At 37.3% G+C, this 23,254-nt stretch overlaps 2 protein-coding genes and 1 long non-coding RNA gene across 4 annotated transcripts; all 3 read right to left on the bottom strand.

Annotated features, from left to right (window-relative positions):
* Nucleotides 1-1,291: 1,291 nt before the first annotated feature.
* LOC113344012 (DEAD-box ATP-dependent RNA helicase 20-like) lies at nucleotides 1,292-8,631 on the bottom strand. Its single transcript, XM_026588084.1, has 10 exons — nucleotides 8,396-8,631; nucleotides 7,802-8,289; nucleotides 7,537-7,716; nucleotides 7,238-7,399; nucleotides 6,997-7,151; nucleotides 3,087-3,179; nucleotides 2,910-2,995; nucleotides 2,597-2,823; nucleotides 1,809-2,048; nucleotides 1,292-1,711 (listed from the first exon to the last, which is right to left on the bottom strand). The coding sequence occupies exons 1-10, from the start codon at nucleotides 8,452-8,454 to the stop codon at nucleotides 1,611-1,613; spliced, it is 1,791 nt and encodes a 596-aa protein (XP_026443869.1). The 5' UTR covers nucleotides 8,455-8,631; the 3' UTR covers nucleotides 1,292-1,610.
* A 6,522-nt stretch (nucleotides 8,632-15,153) lies between these two features.
* LOC113343981 lies at nucleotides 15,154-17,414 on the bottom strand. The gene is made up of 5 exons (XM_026588049.1): nucleotides 17,400-17,414; nucleotides 16,759-16,974; nucleotides 16,532-16,658; nucleotides 15,499-16,125; nucleotides 15,154-15,242 (listed from the first exon to the last, which is right to left on the bottom strand). Exons 1-5 carry the CDS (start codon nucleotides 17,412-17,414, stop codon nucleotides 15,154-15,156), a joined length of 1,074 nt encoding a protein of 357 aa, XP_026443834.1.
* A 65-nt stretch (nucleotides 17,415-17,479) lies between these two features.
* LOC113343969 lies at nucleotides 17,480-19,818 on the bottom strand. Of its 2 annotated transcripts, none has more exons than XR_003357528.1 (4): nucleotides 19,785-19,818; nucleotides 19,587-19,652; nucleotides 19,376-19,454; nucleotides 17,480-17,537 (listed from the first exon to the last, which is right to left on the bottom strand). It is a non-coding gene; the product is annotated as an uncharacterized LOC113343969 (long non-coding RNA). The 2 variants fall into 2 exon arrangements; XR_003357529.1 differs by lacking the exon at nucleotides 17,480-17,537 and adding an exon at nucleotides 18,338-18,366.
* Nucleotides 19,819-23,254: the final 3,436 nt, after the last annotated feature.

Genomic DNA, 23,254 nt, shown 5'->3' with positions numbered 1-23,254 from the left:
CAATTGTCAAGAGGAAACCATATCACATCTGTTCATCCATTGCCCTCTTGCTCAACAAGTCTGGAGAGAACTCCACTTTGAAGCAAATGAAATTTTCAACAATAGGTGTGACTTCCATGAGTGGTTAACAGATCTTCTAAACATCAAAAGTCACATGACCCACTCAATGGGATGGGCTGAGATGTGTGCTCCTGTCATATGGCACATATGGAAAGTCAGATGTGATTTGAATTTTGAAAAGAAAACGCCAAATGCTGGTAGGATAGCTAGGAATATTATCTATTACATAAACTACCAGAAAGCTGCATTTGACAGGAAAAATTGCAACTTCTCTAATGTGTCTTACTCCAAAGAGGAGGCTGAAAATCAAACAATTGAATTCAGATTAAGAAGGATGCCACCAATTCTCTTCACTCTGAAAATAAATGTGGCAATCTATCTAAACCCTACCACCGGAAGTTATGGTATGGGTTTAATCCTTTTCGATCATACAGGACATTGCAGGGAGCAAGAGGAGCAGTGTTTGGGAAAAGTTCAGATGAGGAAGTGAAACAAAAGGCGGCTCTGGAGGCATACAACTGGGCGGCAACATTAGGAAGCAGAATGGATTTTGAATCCAACTCCTGCCAAATAATCAAGCTAATCAGGAGCATGTATGCAGACAAGATAGGAGCCCGTTTCTCTCTGGATTACGACGGAAAAGAAGTTTTTGAAGTTGGAACTTGGAGCACAACAAATGACAAGGAAATCTTTTTAGCAGTCAACCTTGTTAAATATAGCACCGACTGTAATTTTGGTGGGTCTTGGGACCATCTTACTGTAACAAGTATTATCCCGTACATTATCGACAGTATTTTCCCTTCTCGTTTTAGATTTTATCAACCAACAAATGTAATGGCTAATACTATTTCACAAGGTTTGGACGCAAACCAAAGGGTTTCTGGCAGTTTGCTCAGCAACTCCAACCCAGAGGTGATCGTCAGTTGAGGTTTCATTCTTCTTTATCTATAAAAAAAAAAGTTAATAAGCTACTCTCCAAGAGACGACCAATGTATCATAAAAAAATTCCTTTTTAAAGAAATACAAATCTTTCCTAAGATAATCAAATCCTGTTCCTGTTCTTTTTCTGGATATTCAAATCCTGTTCCTGTTCTTTTTCTTGGATGGTTAGCGATGATACACGCAAAACAAATCGTACATTTTCTTGCACGCAAAACAAATTGTTTTCTTATTCTTAGATAACTAGCGATGGTACATGCAAAAACACGAGAGGAAGAAGAATAAGATAAAGTTACAAACATAAAGTTAGTACCTTCTTTAACCTGCTTTGGAATATGTTACCCATACAAACTTCCTGTTATGTGGTATCCACACTTTCCTGGTTCCTACTGAGAAGCCTCAGGATCAACATTTACTAAACACCTTCTTTAACATAATGAAATTACCAAACACCTTGATTATAAGGTCCTAGTAAGGATCAAATTTACTTAAGTTAACCAAAACAAATAGTTGTGCATATTTTTTGAAGTCTTACAATTTGGATTTTCTAAATATTTGGCTACTGACACGAGATGTTTGAGTTAGCGTCCAAATTCTACACAGAATGGAAATTACCACTTCCTCTTTGTCCCTAAAGGGATAGTATTTGAACCCGATCGACTGCCAAACGAGTGACCACCTCTACCCATTTGTCGGAAGCTACGCGCTGAACCTGATAAGGAGGAAGTGCAAACACACACATTATGAGTAAACTACATATTATGCTTGAAGTATGGAGACTAGACAAAGGGGAAAGAAACAAGACATACCTCCACCAGAGTAACTGGTGTAACTTGATCGTGCCAAGGCAGCTAATGAGGGACTCACCACTTGCCCGGCTTCTCGTAGAATCTTAGTGAGCTCCTTGGCAATCTTAGCATTTTTATCTGTAAGAAAGGTGAAAGCTTTACCCTTGGCACCAGCACGCCCTGTTCGACCAATTCTGTGAATATAATCCTCGAGGCATTTCGGAAAATCATAATTGATCACACATTTTATGTCTTTCACATCTGCAAACATCAAGGCAAAGTTAGTAAACATTAACCTCTTTATGTGCTTTAAACTAAACGAAATAAAGAAAGAATACGCAACTGTCCCCCTTATCCCTGCATTCCTCAGCTCTGGACGAAATATAAGAAACACATTCAACGAGTAAATGTGCCCACCTTCACCTTGCAGGGATAAGGACCAGCACCACCACTGTTCAAAACCAAACCAACTTAAACATGTTTTTTCTTGAGTCGACTGAGCTGCCACAATAACCAGCTTCCAACATGTGGTAGGTGGCACTAAAGCGATAACTTCAACCATGTTACTTAGACACTTGATATAGGAGCCTTACTGAGAGAGTATACAAAACTTAAACTCCTAACCATAAAATTTATATACTGCATGATCTCTCGAACAATCCGAGCCGTTTTTGCGGATCCTTTCATGGACCTTGCTCCATGTGTCCATGTAACATGAGCTGGTAAGCAGCTCGCCGACTCGACAATCTTCAACATTTGAACAACACCGAAGGAATTGATTTATGACTCCTAATACATATTGATCCTACCAAGACCACGTGCAGCTACATCAGTAGCAGTCATTATAAGACTCCTGCCACTTTTGAACTCAGCCAATACAAAGTCCCTTTCTTCTTGGCTTTTATCACCATGGATAGATAAAGCTGGCCATCCATCCATCCTCAACTTTCTGGTGACCTGGTCACATCCTTTTTTGGTTTCTAAGAATATCAAAATCCGGCTTCCATCCATCTGCTCCTGTAAAAGCTTCATCAACCTGGAAGACAGTGTCGTAAAGAAAAGCCATCAACAAAATGATCAGATATATGATCAACCTAGTCAAGTACAATCACTCAGACCCACCTACTGTACTTCTCCATATCTGTGACAACATCAACAACTTGTGTTATCGACATATTGGCTTTCAAATCCGGCGATCCAATAATCACCTACAAATCAAACAAGCCAAGTAAAACATCCTATCCGATAAGCTTAAAGAGACTCATGAATCGTAAGTACTATCCACACTGAGTCACAGACCTTGTAGGGATTATGCAAGAACTGTTTTGCTAACTTCTCCACCTCTTTAGGCCATGTAGCGCTCCAGTATAGCGTCTGTCTATCAGTTCGCATCTGAATATTACAAGCAGATCAACATACTTAGTTAGACACACTGACATGAGTTTCTGTTTGCAACAGGGAAATATAATGGTTCCTTTAAATTTCCAATCCAAGAAACAGACAAGGAAGACGGCAGAAGCTGGACAACCATCACAGTCCATATCTCATATATCATAGCTAGGATTTAACAAATATCATACTACAGGATCACATTGTGAACTAAAGATACTAGTTAAATAGGTCACCCGCACTGTTACAAGTTACTTACGTAATACTGCCAAAGAATTAGTTTGTCTAACCTTCACTAATCCTGATGAAGTTAGGCTAGCAACATAGGGCATAAACTAACAATAGACAGAAGATAAAAGAATAGAACGATAGAAAATCAACAAGACGTTGATAAATTGAGTCTAGGGCTAGAAGCCAAATTACTCATAGATAATCTAACGATTATTTTCTTAAAATCAATAATAAAGTCTGCCCTCTAAGAGACGGATAATAACCTACTTATATTCGCAACCAAAACCTAAAAAGAGAAAACCCTAAGACTAACGGACAGAAACGCCCTTTCTTAAGAGATAAACTAGCAAACGTCCTAAATAGGAAAACACTCTAAAGGGTCATAATATGCCCCTGCATCAACCACCCCAGGTTGAAAAATTCTCAGCTCCGATTGGAAGCTTCAAGAACTCTGCATATCTTTGTTGTCACTTCGGCCTTCCCACGATCGAAAACAAAACCCAAAGCTTTAGAGATCCTGAAACGCAATGAGCAAGTAATGTTGTCTTTGTCGTAGGATATCCGCGCTACTTTCCCACGATCAAACACGAAACCCAAATCTTCATTTCTGATTCCCGACTTAGGTATGCTAGTATCAAGAATTAATTCCATCACCCCACTTTGATATTCAGCACATACTAATCTCCAGTCAGAGCTAATTGTCGAACCACGGCAAGCAAGCAACCAAATTCTCCTTTGTCTTCCTAGTAACTTCTGACCCAACTGTTCAGTATTTGTTGTCTTTATGAACTGCAGAGTACTCATGCCAACAGTTGCAATCAGAACAACCACACTAATCAGCTTATCGTCGTATGCTTTCTGTTTTGATTTGCCACGATCAAAAACAAAAGCCATAATTTGAACTCCTTCTTTAAGTTCCCTACACCTATGAATAGTACAAGGAGTATCTATGTACTGCCCACTATTCTTGTTGATTGTTTCATATAAAACAGATAAATGACTTGGCTTGGTAATCACTAGTTCCTCTTTCGGATTCGACTCTTCTTGAACAGCAACTATAGATAAGGCTGCAGTGAGAACCTTCAGACAAAAGGTGACTACACTCTTTAGGATAACAAATACAAACCTGAACCATTGTTTTGCACGCAACAAGATTGTTGAGATATGCTCTTTCTTTGACCGCATAAGGTTGTACCTTACTTTGATACTGCCCCACAAATTTATCACCATGTCATACAAACCCAAGCTTGTCTGGTCCTCCTTTACCAATGTCGAAGAGATGACCATCCTCTCCATCTTTCGTTCTGCCAATATGTTCTTTACATGGTCATCAATTCTGTTCTTATGTGACAGAAGTCTATGAGCCAGCTTCTTCATATGGCTTCTGTGAGAATGTCTGTGTTACTTATAGCAGCAAATAGCTTTACCTTCTTTAGTGTTTCTCTAATGACTTCACCACCCAATTTCTTACATAATTGATGAACTGAAATGACACAGAGATGCTTTCCACGACTTTCTTCATAAGTACTCACCTCCTCTGTTTGCTTCTGAACATCCTTAAAGATTCCTATGCCGTCCGAAACTGGTGTTCCAGATTCAAGCTGTAGCACAACTTCCTTGGTACCCATTGTTTTCTTCTTGTTGAAGGTTGCACATACCTCATGATGGGTACGTCTTCTGTCGTCAACAAAAGCTTCTCTGTCCTCCTCAATTTGTTGGTCCAAAGTGACTGGTACTGGATCGACGACATATCCAGCATGAGCACCGCTTTTGAGGTAGATTGTGCTTGAGTAGCATGTCTGTTCCAAGATTTCCTAATAAATCTTCTGCCATTAATTTCCTTCCGGTGTTCGAGAGAATTCCCCCTCGAATTCTACCTGAATAATTTTCTGCACAAGTTTCCTTCTCAGAAAACTTGATAGTCTCTGCCACACGTGAATCTAGAGTTTCATGAATAGAATTATCATAACACAGTACTGGAATACTTACTATGTTTGGTAACTCTTCCACCATAATACTCCTCCCTTTGTTAGAGAAAATTCGCCCACGAATTTTACCGGTACAATTCTCTCCACAAGTTCCTTTAAGAATAAACTATTCATTGTACTTATAGAAATCTGAACTTGCATTAAGGTTGTCAACCATATATATAGCTTGATTCTTATAAACAACAGAAATACTTACGATGCTTGTGTCTTTCCCGACAAAAGGATCATCACAATCTGAAGTAAGCAAAACTTGATCTTCATCTTCCGGATAAGTATCGTAAACTGGTGGTAAGTCCCAGTCAACAACAACTTTATCTTCTTCACTCTCATACAAGGAGAATGTTGTTTCCTCACGAACAACAAGAAGGTCGTCTTCACTCTCACACAAAGAGAATGGTGTTGCCTCTCGAATAACACGTCTATGAAAAAGATTCTCATCGACTACTGTGTCTTCATGTTGATATACTTTAGAAACGTCTTCTGGTGAATCTAAAGGTTTGCGTCAGCCTTCCGGTATCTCCATTCGGGCTCTCGCACGTCTCTGTCGCTCTAGGCTTTCCAACCGTCGCACGATTCTCTGCTCCAGCCTTTCCAACCGTGGCAACATGGTGTCAACTATAACTCTAATCTCGTTAAGTTCTGCTTGATAAGTTTGAGTACCTCTTCCACCACCACCTCTAACTCTTCCTGCCATTATAGCTAGCTAGGGTTTGTGGGTTTTTTGTTCTAGCGCCAATTGATGAAGTTAGGCTAGCAACATAGGGCATAAACTAACAATAGACAGAAAATAAAAGAATAGAACGATAGAAAATCAACAAGACGTTGATAAATTGAGTCTAGGGCTAGAAGCCAAATTACTCATAGATAATCTAACGATTATTTTCTTAAAATCAATAATAAAGTCTGCCCTCTAAGAGACGGATAATAACCTACTTATACTCGCAACCAAAACCTAAAAAGAGAAAACCCTAATACTAACGGACAGAAACGCCCTTTCTTAAGAGATAAACTAGCAAACGTCCTAAATAGGAAAACACTCTAAAGGGTCATAATATGCCCCTGCATCAAATCCATCAACGGAAACAACAGTATATTGTGAACTGAAGAAAAGAAAACTGAATTAACCGACTAAGAGTACAAAATGTCCCATTGTAATCTTAAGCTGATACCAAGCCATTAGGAACTGTCCGTAGGCACATAGATTACTAGCTTATTTAAGCTGATACCAGGCCATTAGGAAGTGGCCGCAGCTTACTAGCTTATTAACTAACGTTATATTTCAACAAGTTAAAACATGGCTTATTTCACGGTGAACAAAGAATACTAGCGAAACTATTTCCCTGATCTAAGGCTCAAATTACGTAACACAGCCGAAGGATTAGTTTGTCTAATCCACTGTTTCAAAACTCTATAGACGGTTTATAATACAATCAATATCAGGATGGGAAGGCCACTGGATTATTGACTGCAAAATGTCCCATATAAATCTCAACCGCTTATTAGGCTCATCTATACGAGTTAATCAACAAAAGCCGGTATAAACTTTGCTGACCTTTAGTCACTGCAGAAACTAACCTTACAGGTCATGGGATAAAGCATACCTGAGAAACTATTTGCCTGATCTGAGGTTCAAATCCCATGTCCAACATGCGGTCAGCCTCATCCAGCACAAGGTATGTTACTCTGCTCAAATTTGTATGGCCAGAATCCAGCATATCAATTAGCCGCCCTGGTGTTGCGATTACAATCTCAACTCCTGATCGTATATAAAACATAATTGTCAGACTAAAATATATAACAAGTAATCGAAACATTTCAAGGAAATGCAACGTCCGGGGAGACCTGTTCGAAGAGCTCTGATTTGTTGTCCTTTTGGTGCACCACCATATATGCATGTACTTCTGATATGTGACTTTCCTATAAATTTTGAAGTTTCCTCTTGAATTTGAACAGCCAACTCTCTGGTAGGTGCTAGGACCAGCACAACAGGACCATCACCTTGTTCTGAGACAATGTATGCAGGAAAAAGAAATGAGTACAGAATCCACAAAAACCAAGTAAAAAAAAGTAATCACATGCCAAGTAACAAACTAACTTAATCGAGGCTAAAAGGTAATTTATGTCAAGTAAAAAACACTAACTCAATCGAGGCTGTCCGCTAACATGAACAATTCCAGGAACCATATATGCCAGAGTTTTCCCTGAACCAGTCTCTGCGATACCAATGAAATCTCTACCCTTTAAAGCCATTGGCCATCCTTGAGACTGAATAGGTGTTGGCTCAGCAAAACCCAATCTGTGTATCACGTCGAGAAGGAAACCTGTTTGAAACCAATTATATAGATTAGCCACTTTAAACATTCAATCAAGGAAAATCCAATTTTTCAAAACAAATGGCATTCTTACTTGGAATATTTGCCTCCTGGAAAGACTGTATAGGTTTGGGAACATCGTGTCCTTCCACTGTAATATCACGCCTTGAACGATAGCTTACAACTTCATAATCAGACATTGCTTGGACAGAAGGACTCTCTATGTAGAGGTTTTTCTCTACAGGATTTAAAAGAGCAGCATTATTCAATTCTTGTCTTGTCCTTTCACCACCACCTCCACGGCCAAAATCAAACCCTCTACCACCACCACCCGTCCCATAACCTCGTCCACCGCCTCTGTCTTCTCTGTCCAAGAATCTTCCTCTTCCTCCACTACCACCACCTCTACCTGTCTCAAATCCTCCTCTCCCACCAGAATGATGATAACAATTTGAACTACCAGCACCTCTTCCAGAAGAATATCCTCCTCCATATGGTAGATATCCAACAGGAGCCGTATTCGCGGGAGGAGGAACGTACGACGTATATTGCTGTGGCCCCGGTGCTGGAGGCATTAGGCCGCTGCAAATTAGAATGAATTAATTCACACAAGAAATAGTAAGACTTGCAGAAGACAACAACATAATTCAACGGTGCAATACACTGAAAAAAAAAAACTAATTATTACCTTCTTCTATCGCGGTAAGAGTTAGGATCATTGAATCTGTTATCAAAACGGTTATTCATGATTGAATTTCACAAAATTAGGGATTAGGGGTTTGAGTTACAGAAGCGAGAAACCTGATTTCGAGTAGAAAATTCTGTTCTCTTGATATATGCTATGAAACAAAGACAACCGAAGGAATTAGGGTTTCGGGTTAGAGAAGCAAGAAAACCTAATTTCGAGAAGAAAGTCCCACTCTTCTTGATATGCTATTAAAGAAATAGGTTGATTTTAGGGCTGGCTGGCAGTTTACTACGGGCTCGAGACCGACAATACATTCGGTTTGCAGCAGCTCTCTATGTGGATGTCACCGTAGTACAGTGGTAAAGTTATTGAGTGATCATATCGGTGACCTGAGTTTGAAAATTACTAGCATCAAAATTCTTTCCCAATCAAATCAAAAAAATTTAGTGAAAAATACTAGAACCCCCTACTATATGGGTTCAATCATATACAAGCCCCACAAAATGGATCTTACACCCTCAACTCCACACTTTCCGTTTTTGATATTTCTAGGCCCAGAATTTTTTTTTTTGGGGCCTGGTTTTCAATTTTCCCGGATTGCTGACGTCATCAGGATTTTTAATAAAAGTAAAAATACCGAAATTAACCTTCCCTATTTATAGACGTTTTATACATACCAGAAACTGAAAACCAAATCAGATTCAGCTCTTTCTTCTCTCCGCTCTCGTTCAGAAACAGAATTGGAGATTTTTCTTCAGACGAATTCGTGAATTTTGATAGTTTCATACTGATTTTCGTTAATTTGATAGGAAGAAAACGAGAAGAAGAACAACATAAACGAGAAGAAGAAGAAAACGAATTTTCTCTCAATTCGTTGAGGTGTATTCGTCTGTTTTTCAGATCTGACGAGATAGTGAAGCTGCATTGATGAACAACAAATAGGTTTGTTCGATTTTAGCTTTTCTGTTGCTTGATTCACTAGTTTTCTCATCGATTTTTTGAATCTCGATCTTCTACTGATTACGATTTTTGTTCTGTTTCGAATTTGTTGAGTCTGAGAAGAGGAAGAAGACAGTTGGGAATACATAAATCAAAATAGGTACGAATTGTGATTTCGATTTAGTTTTCAAATTCAATTGATTTTGATTTTACCGTTTCGATCTATTTTTGTCACTTTTGATACTTACACATGTTTTTGTTGATGCTTACACATGTTTGTTTGATACTGAGAAGAGGAACAAAATAAACATTGTTTCAGAAGAAAGAAAACAACAAATATAGGTAAGAATTTTATGTTGTTTTTGATTTCAGATCTGTTTTCAATTTTTTTTTTGAATTATTTTGTTGTTCTTTCATGTGCGATCTGTTAATTTGTTGTTTTACTTTTTGTTGATACTGAGAGAAGTATGAAGAAACAATTTTGTTTCAAAAAAACAACTTCAAATTGATTTGTATACATGCTGTTTTTTTTGTTACAGTATGTGTAACTTGAGGTTACACATATATATCATGTTGTATTTTAAGCATGCTTAAAGAAGATGCAGATGTTTTTTAGTTGCAGCATGTGTAAATTTATTTTACACATATATATCCTCTTTGTATTTTTAAGCATGTGTGAGGAAGATGCAGATGTTTTTTTAGTTACAACATGTGTAATTTTAGTTTACACATATATATCCTGTTGTATTTTAAGAATGTGTAAGTTGAAGTTACATATATATGTCCTGTAACATGTTTTATTTGTAAACAATTGTATCATCTGTATCTTTTACTTATATTTAGCTTGCCGCATAGAATATACTTCTCACGAGGGGGAAACGCCCCCGAGTGAATTGCGTTCGTTTTCAAATTTTGATATTCTTATTGTGTATTTGATATTTTCAGGTTGTCATGGCTGTTGTTAGTTGCGCTGCTGTTAGTTGCATTGCTGTTGTTCGCTACTTTTCTGATTTCATTACCCTGCGTGTTAATACTGATATCAAACTTGATGAGTTTAAGGAACAAGTTTGCAAGGAATGGAAGCAGTTTACTCCACTTGGTATTACTTTCTTCTTTCGAGAAAGTGGGAAAGATTTTCCGCTTGACTGTGATTTTTCTTTGCAAGCTCTTATATCTATCACAAATAGTAAACAGAAGACCAGTGTTGATATTTTCTTGCAAAATGTTCCTCGTGTGGCCTCTTCCTCTAGCTCTAGGGCAGATTCTTCTATTTCTAATGGGTCTAGTAGTACGTCTTCGTCCACAAACAATCTTACTGTTGCAATGTATTTGGAAGATAAAAGTAAGCCAGCGAAACCTTTGTTATCGGATGGTTGGCCCAAGGTTCTTGGAGATATTGGCCATGTGTTTGTTGAAGGAGTTAAGCAAGTCAGGGTTGCTTTTACCAAGTATCGTCTTCGCACTGGTTTCCAAATGATTGTAACTCACAATGAGCGTTCTAGGTTCACGGCTAAGTGTGCAGATGAAAAATGCGGCTGGAAATTCCATGCAGCTTCTATCGATGAAAGGAACGAAATGTTTCAGGTAGGTTTTCCGTGTTCTGTCATCTAATGCTTAGCATATGTTATGTTTTGTTACAGTATGTGTAACTTTGGTTTACACATGATGTTTTTGGCACCATATTGTGTTTTGGTTGAATTGTTTATATTTTGTATGAATCTCTTCATGTCAGGTCTTATAACCCTGAGCACATTTGTGGTGCTGGTGGACGCAACTTGAACCAAACTTACTCCACCAGCTTCTCGTCTAGTTTGATTGAGGAAGAAGTTCGCAAAAATCCTCACAAGAAGCCCAAGCAAATTGCTGCTGATTTCCAGACCAACTATGGGATCAACATGGAGTACTACCAGGCATATAATGCTAGGGAAAAGGTTTATGATACGATTTATGGCGACGATGTCAAGTCCTACTCGCACTTGGTATGGTATATTGATGCTATAAGGGAAACCAACCCTGGTAGTGTGATAAAGTTTGAACGTGAAAATAAACAGTTCCAGCGGATTTTCATCGCATTTGCTGCATGCATCAAAGGGTACCGGTTTTGTCGTCCAATGGTATACTTGGATACTACTTTCCTTACTGGTACATTCAAAGGTTGCTTGATGGGAGCTACTGGGATCAATGGTGGTAAAGGTATGTTTTTTCTATTTGTTTTTTTTTTGATGAACAACTTCAGTTGACAAATAACTAACAGTTACACATGTGTAACTCTCAGTTACACATTACTTTACTCAGTGTGTAACTAAGAAAACAGCATCTGTAACCTTAAGTTACATATTTGTTTTAGCATGTGTAACCTTAAGTTACATATTTGTTTTAGCATGTGTGAAACTTATTATTCTTTCGATTATGCACAATTTTTTTTGTAGGATTTTCCCCCCTTGCTTTTGCACTAGTCGATTCTGAGACGATCGACAACTGGGAGTGGTTTTTAAGGAATTTGAAAGAAGTTGTTGGTGATGGGAGGCCAATCACCTTCCTTTCGGATCGCCATGAAGGACTCTTGCAAGGTGTTCCACTTGTTTATCCAGATGGGTTCCACAGCTTATGCTACTATCATTTGACGAAGAATATACCCATCACTGCAACAGATCCTAGGTACTCACTTGTGATGGACCATTTCCGAGAGGCGACATACGCACTCTCACCTGAAAACCATGCGAAAGCCATACAGAAGATTAGAGATTTGAACTGCGATTGGGTGGCTGATTACATCGAGACAATCCCACCTGAAGCATATGCGAATGCCTATTTCAAAGGTTGTCGGTATGGACGAACATCTAGTACTCTAGCAGAATCAGTCAATAGCTGGGTTCTGGTTCACAAGAAGATGCCTGCATCTGCTCTTCTTGATCAGGTTAATTGAGTGTGTGTGTGTTTTGTTGTTTTGTTGTCTTTTTATTTCATGTTTTGTCACTTTATGCATTGATGAGTTTTTTTCTCCTTTTCAGATTAGGAGGAAAATAATGTGTTTGATGGCGGAGCGTCGTGAAATTGGTGCTAATATGATGACTCCATTAACCCCTGAGTATGAAGAAAAGCTTGTGGCTCTTCAAGATGAAGGTTTGGCTTGGGAAGTATTGGTTGCTAGTCCTACCGTGTTTGAAGTTATTAGTGAAAGGTCTCACATGGTGGACCTCGAACACGAGACTTGCACCTGTCAAAGGTTTGGTTTCTTATGCTTTTTTCTTCTCTTTGTATGTTCTTTTTTTTAAGAATGTGTATATCCACTTTACATTAGATATATGCATGTGTTAATAATAGTTACAAATTTATTTTGAAGTGTAACTTAAAGATACACATCCTGTACATGCACCTGTAGCTAGCTAATTTTGAGTGTTTTATGATTTGTATGTGCAACTAACTGATTTTTGATTTGTTTTTTGTTTTCTTCCAGGTGGCGCGTATATGGTTTTCCTTGTGCTCATGCTCTTGCAGCCATACGCAAGATTAAACGTGAGGCTATTGATTTCATTTCACCGTATTTTACAAGCGACTATTTTAGGAAGACTTATATGCATGCCATCCAGCCGATTCCCAACTACAACAGGCCTGTTGAATATCATCCAGACGACACCGTCAACCCACCTACCGTGAAGAAGCAACCAGGTAGACCACCAGGGAAAAGGATTATAAGTAAACACGAGAAGAAGGTGAAGAGGAAAGTTCATTGCAGCAACTGCAAGGAAACAGGTCACAACAAGGCAGGTTGCAGGAATCCTCGGAAGTTCACACCCCACTAGCTTGAGCCTAACAAAATTCATTTCTGCAACTAATGATTTGATTGTTATTTATCTTTGATTATTTGTTTTTTTAGTTTTCTTCATGTTGGTTTTCATGGACCAAACGTTTTTATTTTTCTTCAACGTTGATTATGTGTAAGGATGATTCATTCAGATTTTATATTTTGTCAGTTCACAGTTGAAATGCATTTTATTCTATTTTTGATTTATTGTATACGTCTGATCAGTGGTCAAATGCTTTCTGTAACTTTTGTTTACACTCAAATATATGGATGTGTAACCGGAAGTTACACTGCTGTGAATGCATGTGTAACATTAGCTTACACATGATAAATGCTGGTGTAACTTTATTTTGATTTATTGGGAATCCGATCAATGGCTTGTGTAACTTCAGTTTACACTCAAATATATGGATGTGTAACATTAGCTTACACATGATAAATGTATATGTAAACTCAGGTTACACTTTCTGCATCAAATTAAGATGTGTAGTTACTTAACCTGTTGCATACTTTCTGAAACCTGTACACACAGCAGTAGTAGTTCTAACAAGATAAAAGTTTTTAATTCAAAGAATTTCAACCCAAAAATATTTTGCAAAACTAAGAACTGCTAAAATCTACTAACTGACGAAATTTAAAAGTTTCTAACAACATATTTTCCAAGTCTAACATCTGTTTGTGGCTAACAACATATTTGCGAGTATAGAATTTTTTCTAATCCTAATGACTGCTTTACACATCTCTAGATGGATCCGAAAGAATCTTGTATAGCATGCTTCCTCTCATGCGGTTCAGCTTGTCAGTCCACCATAGCATCATAGTTGAGGTTAATTTTTTGTCAAGTGGTTTATTCTTCATCCTGATCTTCATGTAATTGCATACACATGGAAGACAGTCAGGAATTGTACCTTGTGGGGGCGCATTGAGATTCTTGGCATTTTCATTCATCCCAAGAGCAAAAGGACAGCGGAGTCTCAGTTCTGTAGTAATTGCAAATGCATATTTCTTGGCTTGAAGAAGGTGTTCACCCTTGAGTTCCTTAACGTTTGACGAGTTCATGTAGGACCAAGGATTAGAGCTCCTCAAGTCATACTCCAGCAGTTGTAGTGTGTGTTGTTGTTGCACATTGGGGCGAAAAGTCTGACTGCATCGTTCTTGTACTTGACATACTCCTTCGCAAGCTTCGGAATCCAAAATTTCTTGAATTCTTCGTAATCCTTCAAGTAAGAGATCTGCAAAAACCATTTGGAATGTCAAACTCACATTTTTAATCAAAAGTTACAAATGAACAAGTGATTATGTAAACAGAAGTTACACATAGGGCCTTGGGTTTTACACTGGAAAAAAATCTTGAGTATGTTATCATAATCTTACAACATATACTACACATTATAAATGCAATAAGATTTTAAATATATCGAAGTACTTACGTATGCTTTTGGCGACAGGAATATCGCCTTGTCATACTTGCTGTTAGAGTTCATCTTCGTCCTCAATCTGCTAATGTAGAAGTCGATGAATTCTGACTCCAAGAAGGATTCTTTCTTTGTAAGCTGTATCATTAGTTCTCCAGATATATCAAACAGCTCGCTACCATCTTCTTTGCGTTCCATCCAAGTAATGTCTCTGCATTACAAAGAAGTAAACTATTATCAATCAAGATAACAGAATCAAGTAGTAAAATACAACAATCAATAACAGAATCAAGCCTACTTGGAGTCAAGCTACTTACGTTTTCGGATGAGTATTGAAATATTCAAGCACTTTATTCTTTTTCTCGCCTTCCAGCCTTTCGATAACTTCTGAACCTTTCACATCGTTTCTCATTGTTCCATCATCTCTTCAGCAACCTCAGCCATTCTATCTTCTTCTACTTCTGGAACTGCGGCCATTTCTTCTTCATTAGCTGTCTTCTTAATCCTCTTTGAATTTCTTTGATATTGTTTCAGATCTTGTGTTGGGATTTTTCTATTCCTCAGCACACGTTGTTGTATGAATGATGGTTGCCTTTCTCTTATTGTATTGCAGCTTCCTTCAGTAACTCTCCTGCAGGTTTTGGAGTTTTTTCTAATCCAAGGCTAAAAACGTTTTCCTGCGTTGTAGCTGCGCAAACAAATATAGGCAGAATCTCAGTAAAATTAGCACATGTATGTAACTTAAAGTTACACAAGCCAAAATAATAATGTACTGTATGTAACCTCAAGCTACACATGCCTTTTACAATGTGTAACTTGAAGTTACACTTCCATTACAAACAAAACACACTGTATGTAACCTCAAGCTACACATGCCTTTTACAATGTGTAACTTGAAGTTACACTTCCATTACAAACAAAACATAGAACGGAAGAGTGGTTACCAGTTGAGGTAGGTTCTGCATTCTCCGTCACTGCGGGTCCATGTTCAGTTTTGTTAATGTTGCTGACGATCTCATCTATCATTTCACTCACTTCAACATTCGTCATATCATCGGGGTTAGCTCCTAGTTGCACCAACCTGTAGGTCTGAGCATTGTCAGGCTGTGTTTGCGGTGTTGTAGCAGTTATCACCATGGAGTCCTCAAACTGTGTTGAAGCAGAACTGTCATCAAAAGTTCCAGGAGTTGGCTGAGTTGGAGCAGTCATAACCAAACCGTCACCAACAGTTGCAGGTGTATCCTCATTGACTTTTGCAGTAACATCATCACCTACGGCTTTTGCAGCTACATCATCACCTGCCCCATCCACAACTCCACCATCTGCAGCTTTCTTCTGTGCCTCATCCGTAACAGGTGTCTCTTCAACATCTTTCTTCTGCTCCTCATCAACATTATTTGTAGGAGTGGGCTTTTGCTTTGCGACAGGCCTTTTCTTTGGTGGAGTCTTGCAAGTTGTCACACTCTTCATACTCGAACTATATGTCCTGAGTGGTCTTTTGTGCCCCTCTGCAGCAGTTTGAGCTTGCAGAATTGTTGGCGTATTTCCAGCTGCAAGGCTCATACATGGAACTGCACAAGTATTGAAACGAGAATTAGGATGATGATGATGATGTTAAATTTTTTTAATAAAATTTCAAGAAGAATATATCATGTGTAATCGACTGGCTTGGATAACTAATATGTGTAACTTCATGTTACACATGAATATGGCATGGATACCTAGTGTAACATGGAGTTACACATGCATCTAACTAGTGTAACCAGAAGTTACACATGCATGTGGCATGTGTAACTAGGGATTACACATCCATATGATCAGTTTACTCAACATTTATTAAGTCTAATCAAGTTAAACAAGCAAGTTAAAAATGAACAAGTAAAATATGAAATTAAAAAGGTTCAAAGACCTTAGTGTCAACTAATTGGGTACCTCTATCAAGTTAAAGAAGCATATTAAAAATGAACAACTACTTACATTCTTCATGGAAGGAAGTTTCCGCGTCATCTTTCTCTTTCTCTTGCTCAGTACTTCCATCTCCTTGTTGCTCTGTCTCAACTAATTGTAACTCTTTCTTCATGCTCAGTAGCTCCATGCTCAGTACCTCCATGTACATCATCTTCATGTTGCATAAACTCTTCCTGGGTCACTTTGTAAGGATCAATACCCATTGCTTGCATAATTTGGCAACTAAATTTGTGAACCTTGAATTCCGCTGTTCCTGAAAGGTCCCCTTCTGATATCCCTTCTCTTGCAATTGCATACACTGCTTTAAGCATTGCTTGCTTTTCTTGCAGTTGCTCTTTCAGATGGCTATTCTCAATAGTTTGCGCTTTCAGCCAACTTTGCAGGTCGTCCTTGCTGGGTACCACGGTTGATATACCCAGCTGCTTCTCAAAGCTGTGAAACTCGCCACAAAGCTAGGAGTTGGATGCAATTAACAGATGGAGAGGTTAAAAAAGATTGCAAAAAACAGTTGAACATTCTAAATATACATTTTTCGGTTGTATGTGTAACTTAAAGTTACATAAGCACATTTTATATGTGTAACCTATAGTTACATAAGCACATTAGATATATCTAATGTAAAGTGGATATACATATAAAATGTGTAACCTATAGTTACATAAGCACAGGATATATATACAAACAGGATATATATGTTACATAACCTATAGTTGCATTCACTTGTGTTATCTTTTGCATGTGTAACTATAAATTACACAAGCACATTTAAATGTGTAACTTATAGCTACACATGACAATTTTGATTACATCAAAGTTTTATCTAAATAACATTACCATAAATTTACAAAACCTAAACCAACTGACATATAACACTTACCGAAAACTGTGTCATGTCTGTTTTCCAAATGTAATCAGAAATCTGGTATATATCCCATCTCCCAACCCTCGGGATATGTTCCTCGTGGTTCTCAACTTTCGGGATTAATCCTGCTGGCGTGTGTTCAGCAAACAATAACTGCAACATATAAATTTTAATTAGTCGATTGAACAAAAATATCCATCACGTAACACTAAAACTTCTGGAATAGAAATTACACACAAGCTTTTTACCAGTAGGTATTGCACACAAGCCTTCACATTTGACAAACAACTAAGATTAGTATGAATCTCTTCAAACAAGTGCTCGTGTATTAAATCAGGCCACGACACCTTGAGCACCGTATCATAAGTTTCAACGATACTAAGATATTTCGCGTTCACTCCATTGGCATTTTTGTCGCCAAAAAACAATACACAGCAAAGATAAATATCTATCATGCAAACTAGATCCTTTTCATCAACTTTCTTTCTTTTCCCACTTTTTCTCCTTTTTTCCATAAGTTGTTTTATCTTCTCTAAAATGTTTGTCTTAGTCACCGTCGTCTGATGCTTTGTAGATTTGATATCGGTGAAGTATTTGCTGTATAAAACATTGTCAGTCAAATCACTAGGACAATAGTACTTTAACAGCTTCTGACCCTTTCTGCTTCCAATCCCCTGCATGCAAAATATACCAGCCAGCTTTGCCGGTGTAGACTCTATAATCTTATCATCAGCAAACTTGAATGAACATGGTGTCTCACAATCCATGTCAAAGCAGTTCAAGAGCTTCAAGACGCCGTGTTTGTTGGTAGTTATCTGTCTTGTTGTAGTTGGTACAGTTGTATCATAGTCATCGTAATACATCATTACGAGTTCTCCGTAAGCAGCTCTCCTAAGATATCTATGAGCCCTATCAGTCAGTCCTATAGGCTTTATCACCTTTACTAAATCCTTTACTGCATTCAACGACTGCCTTAGGTTTCCTGTACACATCACACACAAAAATAGCATGAGTCAGTATGTTGTGTACTTATCAAATACACTCGTTTTTAACTACAAAATGAAAATCATGTTACAAACTATGTGTATTTGCCAAGTACACAAACTGAATCATTCTATTATGTGTTGTGTAACCTTAACTTACATGCATATGAAGGTTTAAAGGGGTCATTTTTTTATGTCCAACTATAATTTACAAACACAATACAGTCATAAGTTATATTTTTGCATGTGTAACTTTTAGTTATCTAGGCAATTGCCAAATCAGTTATGTTATTATGCATGTGTAACTTGTAGTTACACAGTCAATTGGCAAGTCAATGATTAGATTTTCAATGTGTATCTTATAGTTACACAGCCACTTTGCAAGTCATTGGTAACATCTTGAATGTGTAACTCACAGTTAAGATGTGTAACTACAAGTTACACAGCCACTTCTGCAAGGCTCATTTGTATGTGTAACTACAAGTTACACACTCAATATACAAACCACAACATAGTGGTGAGATTTTGAATGTGTAACTTAAAGTTACACAGGCCCTTGTTTGCGTAGTTATACATTCAAAAGCATCACTTACATTAGAAACTTTTAAATTTCTTCAGTTAGTAGATTTTAACTACAAGTTACACACTCAATCCTAGACATTCTACAAGGTGTAACTTTAACTTACACATGCATATTAATGAGTAACTTTAATTTACACAACCAATTTTCTATGTGTAACTACAAGTTACACATCCTAAACACAACCAATTTTTTATGTGCAACTACTAGTTACACATCCCTAGGCAAGTCAGTGGTGACAGGCTCACTTGGTATGTGTAACTTATAGTTACACAATCAATATACAAACCACAACACAGTCAGTGGTTACATTTTGAGTGTGTAACTTATAGTTACACATGTCCTTGTCTGTGTAATTACATATTCACAAGCATTATATGAGAAATAAACATGAGACCATGACAACAATAGTTTTCACAACTTAGTACCTGTAATTGTATCATCTTTTCTAGGGGGATTCATTTTTCCTTTCACCATTTTTATTCCAAAAGAAATTTGATTCTGAATCTGCAGTTGATGTAGTAATAAAATCAAGTTAGTTGATTGCAATTCAACTTAGAGTTTCTAGGGTTTTCAAACAGTAACATCTCAGAAATGAAATCCACTAAATCAATCAGTTATATCACATCCATGACTTACCTTTGTTTCTATTTAATCAGTTATTTCATGGATTTTATGCACAAACGATTGTTCTCCTTCTCCGATCTGTAAAAGGAATTATCAGTCAGAATGAGTTATGTTTGTTGTAATCTCATTACAAACCCTAGTTCAGAAATTTTCGACCCACGAATCAGTAACAACAGGAATCAAAACTAACAGCTTCAAATCAAAACTTACCTAGTGATTAATCGTCGGAGTATTTCATCAACAGGAATCAGTAACAACGGCGATTTAGGTTTTGAATCTGAAACTGAATCTGAAACTGTTTCTTTTGATTTTTTTTGGTTTTTGAATCTGAAACTTTTTCGATCTGTTTCTCTGATTTAGGGGTTAGCAAATGATGAATAGTTTTTGATCTCGATCTTTGTTTTGGAACAGATTTCAGGAAGATTTCTTGATTTTTTGGGTTTTTTTCTAGATTTCTTTCTGTTTCAGGTGAGTGAGATTTGTTTTCTCTCTCCTTGGAAATGAAATAATGGCGTCTGAACGAGAGAAAGGTAGGTGACGCCTCTTATATACTTGAGGCTAATTTAGTCTTTTCGCTTTTATTAAATTTATTTTTTAATTCAGGGCCTACTAATAAAACTCTTTTATCTAGGGGCCTCATATTATGGGTTATCCATGGGTTGGGCCTGAGCCTAATTTCATTTTGGTGGGTTTGGATTTGGAAGTAGAATTTTATTTTGGGAAACTTAGGCTAAGGCCCAACCCATGGATAACCCATAATATAAGACCCTTAATTAAAAGAAGTTTAAATCTAGGCCCGGAGTTATTAAAAGACATCCATACCCTTTTATATATTGTCAAGCCCCAAATTAAATAAAATTTTAATTTAAGCCAAAAATTATTAAATTTAGGCCCAAAATTATTAAAGTATAGCGTGAATGTGTAAACAGAAGTTACACATGCATATGCCATGTGTATCCAGAAGTTACACATCCTCATGACATGTGTAATGCAAAGTTACATATCAAAAAATATACATCAAAAAGAACGCATAAAAAAAATACATGTATTACTTTGATATCCATTTATAATAATTTCTCAGCGTGTGTAACTAACACACGCATCTGTCTAGTGTAATCGAGAGTTACACATGCGTCGGACTTATATGTTCAGCGTCAACTCCAGCTCCAGCGAGACCTAAAATATAACGACAAGCAATTAGTTTTTATAAGATTAAATGAAAAACAATGTATATTCAATTTCACATACATCTTAGTAGTGAAACTAGCAGTTACCCATGCAACTGACTAGTGTAACTAGGAGTTACACATCCATATTGGAATTCAGCACACGAACCAATAAAGGCAAGAACATAAGCATGATTACCAAGTGTATAATGTTCAAACCACTGATTTCTGTGGTAAAGCTATGAGTTAAAGGTTCAACATTTCTAGGAAAACGAAGAATATGAAACAAAATATAGACCGGGGCATGCTATACTAACCTTGCAGTAGTATCAAGCGCAATCTCAGTGCTGGCATTCACCAATCCACCATTCTTTTCCACTCGATAACTAAGTTCAGCTCCATCTAGACTTGCATCAATATACACGGTAGAGTTCTCGTCAATCTCCTCTCTTAGAAGCATCTTTGACAACTATGTCACCACCTTCTTCTCTAGCCACATCCTAATTAGCCTAGCGTCATATACATGTAAAATCGACAAAAAAGATTTTGCAACTTCTGTAAGCAACAGCAGGAACATAAGAATAACCTCGCAGAAAACTTTATAATCTTAATTTATTTCGTTATTCAGGACGAAAGAGCACATTGCTGAGTAGATCACATACCAGATCGTAGCTTTCAGTCAGTACAATGTTCAATACAACATCGGACACAGCTAGTGCAATTGCCCTCTCATCCAAGCGAGATGCCACATCCTTCATCAGAAATCTAGTCATTTTCCTCAGTTGGATATTTTCATGAAATAAATGTAAAAGAACATTTTGAATGCTACAGCAGTTAAAATAAGTAAAAACAACTAAAAAAATCTAGAAAAAGCTCGTACACAAGCAAACTGTTCTACATGTAATCGACAGTTACACATGCATATATCATGTGTAAGTCGCAGTTACATATGTCATGGGCACGTGTAATAGGTAGTTACACATGCATATGACATGTGTAAGCCGCAGTTACACATCAGTATTATGGCTTGTATACTAGGTATGTATACTATGTTAGCTATAGAAATCAAAATGAAACAACTACAGCAGCCCCTACATTTTTGCAGCCAATCCAATTGTTCTTCTGAAGGCTTAAACTAACACCTGCCTTTTGTCATTCTTCGTGCATGAGATCGGTAGTGAATCTGCGTCGGTTTGCAGCTGATGAATCCATCTTTAACCAACTTCCTAATGTGTTTCCATGCACAAAACAACACAAAACTAGATCAACATACAAGTTTCAATTAGATCAGTAGGTATGCCTCTAAGAACTGCATATGCATATCCCATCAAATTAGCATGTGTAACTATAAGTTACACATTTAATTAGCATGTGTAACTAGTAGATATACATCCATTTATCTTGTGTACCTAGAAGTTACACATTTAATTAGCATGTGTAACTACTAGTTACACATCCATAGTCTACCAATGCTAGTTAAACGTGCAAACTGTCATGTAGAGTAGACATGGCTGCAAACTGATAAGCAAGAATATGGTTATACAAATCACAGAATATCCTTCTCGCCTAAACTGAGCTCAATTCGATGTGTAAAGCAAATGAATATTCAATTGCAGGAAATGAGCGACTATGGAAAAGCTATTCAGACAATTCCTAATATGTGTTTCTCAATGTCTAACATATGCAAGAACTTTACAACTGCAAAATAGTATCAGACAAAAACCAACAAAATACCATTTGAAACCAATAAATAGTTGACCTGAAGAACCAGTATCAACTTACGATTGTTCACACATGCTCTAGCAAGATCATGACTATCAACATAAAGCTAAGACAAGCAGAATGTAAAGTAGATCCAACTTACAGTGTCCAGTATAGCTCCAGCATCCATACCAAACCTCTCAGCTTCATACCAAGTCTAATTAGCAGAATGTAAGATCATGACTACCAACATTTTCCTTGTGTTTTTCCAGTCCAGGAATTAGCTGCAACAACTGCCAAAACAATATAAATAACAACAGTTATGGAACAATCTCGATGACATCCATGAATTGCAATCAATTTAAACATTAACATTCAAAAATGACTCCAATGCGATGGATACTCATTCAAAATGTTAAAGCAATTAGACAGAATAAAGAAGATAGATGTGTAATTAGCATTTACATATGCATATGGCTTGTGTAATCTGCAGTTATACATGCATCTTACATAACAAAGAAAAACACTACAAACATTTTGTCAACTGGGAAAAAACCCTAATTTCACATGTTGAAATGCACAACCCTAATGATGATAAACAGATTCTATAGAACCTTACATATATAAGCTTTAGCAAGGACAACCACTCCCATTATTGCATCAACAAGAGAACTGAAACTTATTACGATAGTTTCCATCATGCATGTCAGGATACAGGGAAACTAATTTAAATGCAACCCATACATAAAAGTAAATTAGTCTCTAGGATTTCTATCTTCCAAAATTAATTAAGAAAGAACTACGAGAAGATGC

This window comes from Papaver somniferum, unplaced genomic scaffold (assembly GCF_003573695.1).
Source record: "Papaver somniferum cultivar HN1 unplaced genomic scaffold, ASM357369v1 unplaced-scaffold_70, whole genome shotgun sequence".
In the NCBI taxonomy this organism is placed as follows: Eukaryota; Viridiplantae; Streptophyta; class Magnoliopsida; order Ranunculales; family Papaveraceae; genus Papaver; species Papaver somniferum.
This window is presented reverse-complemented; position numbering and strand designations above follow the sequence as displayed.